The sequence below is a fragment of the Carlito syrichta genome, unplaced genomic scaffold, assembly GCF_000164805.1.
Source record: "Carlito syrichta isolate Samal-C Ts95f unplaced genomic scaffold, Tarsius_syrichta-2.0.1 Scaffold302727, whole genome shotgun sequence".
Classification (NCBI taxonomy): domain Eukaryota; kingdom Metazoa; phylum Chordata; class Mammalia; order Primates; family Tarsiidae; genus Carlito; species Carlito syrichta.
In genome coordinates this window covers 2,713-6,975 of record NW_007246823.1, presented here as the reverse complement: position 1 = coordinate 6,975, position 4,263 = coordinate 2,713, and the positions used below count along the sequence as shown (strand labels likewise).

The window sequence follows — 4,263 nt, the reverse complement described above, 5'->3', positions numbered from 1 at the left end:
GCGCCCTACCACGCCCGGCTGATTTTTTGATTTATTGTAGAGATGAGGTCTCGCCAAGTTGCCCAGGTGGATCTCGAACCCGCGGGCTCAGGCAATCCACTAACCTCAGCCTCCCAAAGCGCGGGATTACAGACTGAGGCACCGAGCCCGGCTTAATTTAGGTTATTAAATGGGTTAGATTCCCTGGATGTATTCTTAAGTGGTCCTCAAAGTTTTTTTAAATTGAGGTATAATTCACATAAATGAAATCCTGACATCTTAAGTTTGCAGTTCATTAGTTTTGACTTATGCACATTCATGTAACCCACACTCAAGATAAACATTTCCATAACTCCATAGAGTTACCTTGTACTGCTTTTTTGTTTGTTTTTTTTAGTTGGAGTCTCACTTTTTCACCCAGGCTGGAGTGCAGTGGCACGCCTACAGTCACTGCAGCCTCTACCTTCCACCTCAGCCTTCCAAGTTGGTGGGACCACAGGCATGCGCCACCATGCCTAGCTAATTTTTGGATATATTGCAGAGGCAAGGTCTCATCAAATTGCCCAGGCTGGTCTCAAACCCGTGGACTCAGGCAATTCTCTTGCCTCTGCCTCCCAAAGTGCTGGGATTACAAGCATGCGCCACCGCGCCCCACTTCCTTGTGTTGTTTTAATCAGTTTTTTCTCCTCTTCCTCAAGTAAACACTGATCTGAACTCTATCACCATATGTTAGTGGTGCCTGTTTGAGAACTTGGTATAGTATAGATGAAATAGTATGGTATGTAATCTTTGATATACAATTTATCTTATTCAGCATAAAGTTTTTGAGATTCATTTGTATTTAAGAGATATCAATAGTTTGTACCTTTGTATTGCTGAGTAGTATGAATATTCCATAATTTGTTTATTTGTTCTTCTGCTGGTAGATATGTAGGCCATTTTCATTTTTGAGGTTGGGGATAAAACTGCTGCTGGCATTCAGTGACAAGTCTTTGTGGACATATATTTTCATTTCTTTTGGATAAATACTTAGTAGTGACATTACTGTGGCATTGCTGACTTCTAAATTGATTGTGTCGTATTAAATTCTGACCAGTAATGTATGAGAGTTCCTCATGTTTACATCTTTGCCAGTGTTGGTATTGTCAGTCTTTCTTGTTTTAACCATTTGAGTGTACATTAAATAGTTTCTTTTAATGGTTTAAATTTGTTTTTTCCTGACTACTAAGAATGTTAAGTACTCTTTTATGTGTTCATTAACTACTTATGTATCTCTTTGGAAGTTTTTGTTCAAGTCTTATCTATTTTTTAGTTGGATTTAAAAAATTGAGTTATAAAAATTCCTTATATTAACCAGGCATGGTGGCACATGCCTGTAGTCCCAGCTAATCAGGAGGCTGAGGTAGGAGGATCTTTTCAGCCCAGAAATTCGAGGATGCAGTGAGCTGTGATCTTGCTACTGCCTTCCAGCCTGGCCAACAGAGCAAGACACTGTCTCTAAAAAAAAAAAAAAGTTTCTTATATATTCTGGACATGAGATTTCTTTTTTTTTGGTTTGTTTTGTTTTTTTACCATACACATGTGTTGCAAATATTTTATTTTAGTGTGTAGCTTAACAGCATCTTTCCATGAACAGAATTTTAAGTTTTGTTATCCAATTTATTAGTTTTTTCTTTTTATTTTTGAGTTAGAGTTTCACTCTGTTGCCCAGGCTGGAGTGTGGTGGCACACTCATGGCCACCATAGCCTTGACTTGTTGAGCTCAGGCCATCTTTCTGCCTTAGTTTTCCAAGTAGCTGGAGCTACAGGTGTGTATCACTATACCCAGCTAATTTTTTGAGTTATTGACAAGACAAGGTCTCGCCAGGTTGCCCAGGTTATTCTCAAATCCTTGGGCTCAGGCAGTCCTTTTGCCTTCACCTCCTAAAGTGCTGGAATTATAAATGTGAGCCACCGCACCCAGTCTGGTAGTTAGTTTCTGTATCTGGTCTAAGAGTTTTAAAGTTAGTACTCTGATTCTCTTGGTACAGAAAAATTAAAAAAAAAAAAAGTGACACATTATATTAAACCTTATAAAAATACCAGTAAATTTTAAGTTCTGGAAGTAGCATAAACCACATTCTTTGAACACAATATAATAAATCACAAGTAGTAACCAAAATAGACCTAATACTTGGAAAATGTAGTACAATTGGTTTTAATATAAGTTGCTGTTGATTATTACATTGTATTACTAGCCCCAGCATTTTGTAAACACAGAAGCATGAATATACCAACTAAGTACAGGTAAACCTTCCCTCTTACCAAAATACAAATCGGTATAATGGCACTTCAGCCTGCTCAACTACACTTACTAGCTTTTATTCTTTACTTTTGTTTTATAAAACATAGCCTGAGATAGTTTTAATTTTCTCTTTCAGTCCCACATAGTATAAGTCTCCCACAGTTGCTTTCCTAAAAGGACATGAATAGATTTTGTAAAATGTAATTTGAAGGTGGCTTCTCTGGAAATTGCTTCCTATTTTGTAGTTGCTCCTTTTTTTGTTGTTGTTTAATAATGTGATTTTTTTTCATATAATTTAAGTGAATTTGGTTACCTTTATTAATGATAGCATTATAGGGAAGTATTATTTTTTAAAAAAAGTTAATATCCTTTTTACTCTTCTCAGGACTGGGAATATTTACTGAATTCAGACTACCACCAGAATGTTGAGTCTCATCTTTTGAATAGATCTTTATGTTTGAGCCCTTTGGAAGTTTCACAGATGAAAGATGAGGATTTTTCACAGAACCTCAGTCTGGATTCTTCTACACTTCTCTTTACTCACATACCTGCGATTTTTTTTGTTCTTCACCTTGTCTACGAGGAACTTAAGTTGAATACTCTAATGGGAGAAGGAATTTGTTCACTTGTTGACCTTCTTGTTCAGTTAGCAAGGTAAGTATTGTTTATGGATTAGAAATTGCCAGGTGGTCCTTAGATGACTATCTTTTCCATAATATCATCTAGGAACCTTGTAAATAAGTTACTGAAATCTACCTTCTCAGAAAACTAGAGCATTTTCTGTAAACCACAGAATTGTTTGAAGATAATGATTATGTAAGGGCTCTGGGCCTTGCTAGAATTTTTTGATCTTTGTCCTAAAATTAGTGGAAGGTCATGAAAAAAGGGGATGACCTGCTCAGATTTTCATTTTGACATAATGACTGGCTATACTGTGGTGGATGTTCTAGTGCTTTATTGTTAACAGAATCATAGCTGACATCTTTTTTTTTTTGAGTTGGAATCTCACTCTGTTACCCAGGTTGGAGTGCAGTTTCACCACAATCTCAACCTGTTGGGCTCAGGTGATTTTTCCACCTCAGCCTTCCAAGTAGCTGGCACTATAGGCAGGTGCCACCACTCCTGGCTTTTAAAAAAAATTTATTATAGAGACGAAGTCTTCTATGGTCTCTTTTTTAATGATGAGGAAACTTGCCCAAATTTGTTTGCAAGAAAATTAGTGTTTGCTGTTGTGGATTCTTTTTACTGTGTTTTCCTTGTTGTAATCTGTGGTCGGCCCCCTGTTTTTCAGGCATTCATCACAGATCCAAAATAAGATAGTTCTACTAATATGATAAAATGTTTCAACAGCCTTTGTAGCACCTTGTGGTTTTCTCTGAATTCCAAGTGTCATACTTAGACTTTTATTTCTTTTCTTGCTTTTTTTTTTTTGAGTCAGTGACTCGCCATGTCACCCAGGCTAGAGTGCAGCGGCATGATCTTGGCTCATTGCAGCCTTAGCCTCCTGGCCTCAAGTGATCCTCCTGCTTAGTCTCCTGAGTAGTTTGGACTATAGGCAAACATCACCAACCTAGCTCATATTTTGATTTTTTGTAGAGATGAGATCTTACTGTGTTGCCCAGGCTGGTTTTGAACTCCTGGTCTCAAGCTGTTCTCTTGCCTGGGCCTCCCAAAGTGCTAGGATTATAGGTGTGAGCCATCACACCAGCATTTTAGGCTTTTTTGAGCCTTTGTGACCTTTGGTGATAAATAAGTTGCATTTGAATTGAAATATCAACCTCTGAGTTAAGATTATAGTATATTTTCTTTTTTTTTTTTTTTGAGTTGGAGTCTCGCTCTGTTGCCCAGACTGGAGTGCAGTGGCTGCTCCCGGCCACTGCAGCCTTGACCTGCTGGGCTCTGACGATCCTTCCACCTCCGCCTTCCAAGTAGCCGGAATTACAGGCATGCTCTACCCCGCCCGGCTGATTTTTTGATTTATTGTAGAGATGAGGTCTCGC

The 4,263-nt window shown here is 38.1% G+C and overlaps 1 protein-coding gene across 1 annotated transcript in view; it reads left to right on the top strand.

Moving 5' to 3' along the window:
• ANAPC1 (anaphase promoting complex subunit 1) overlaps positions 1-4,263 on the top strand; it is a gene marked incomplete at its 3' end in the record, with an annotated part of 57,303 nt that overhangs the window by 50,712 nt on the left and 2,328 nt on the right. The window contains exon 19 of the mRNA XM_008057110.2: positions 2,649-2,918. Coding sequence (XP_008055301.1) covers positions 2,649-2,918 — 270 coding nt within the window. The remainder of the gene's footprint in view (positions 1-2,648; positions 2,919-4,263) is intronic.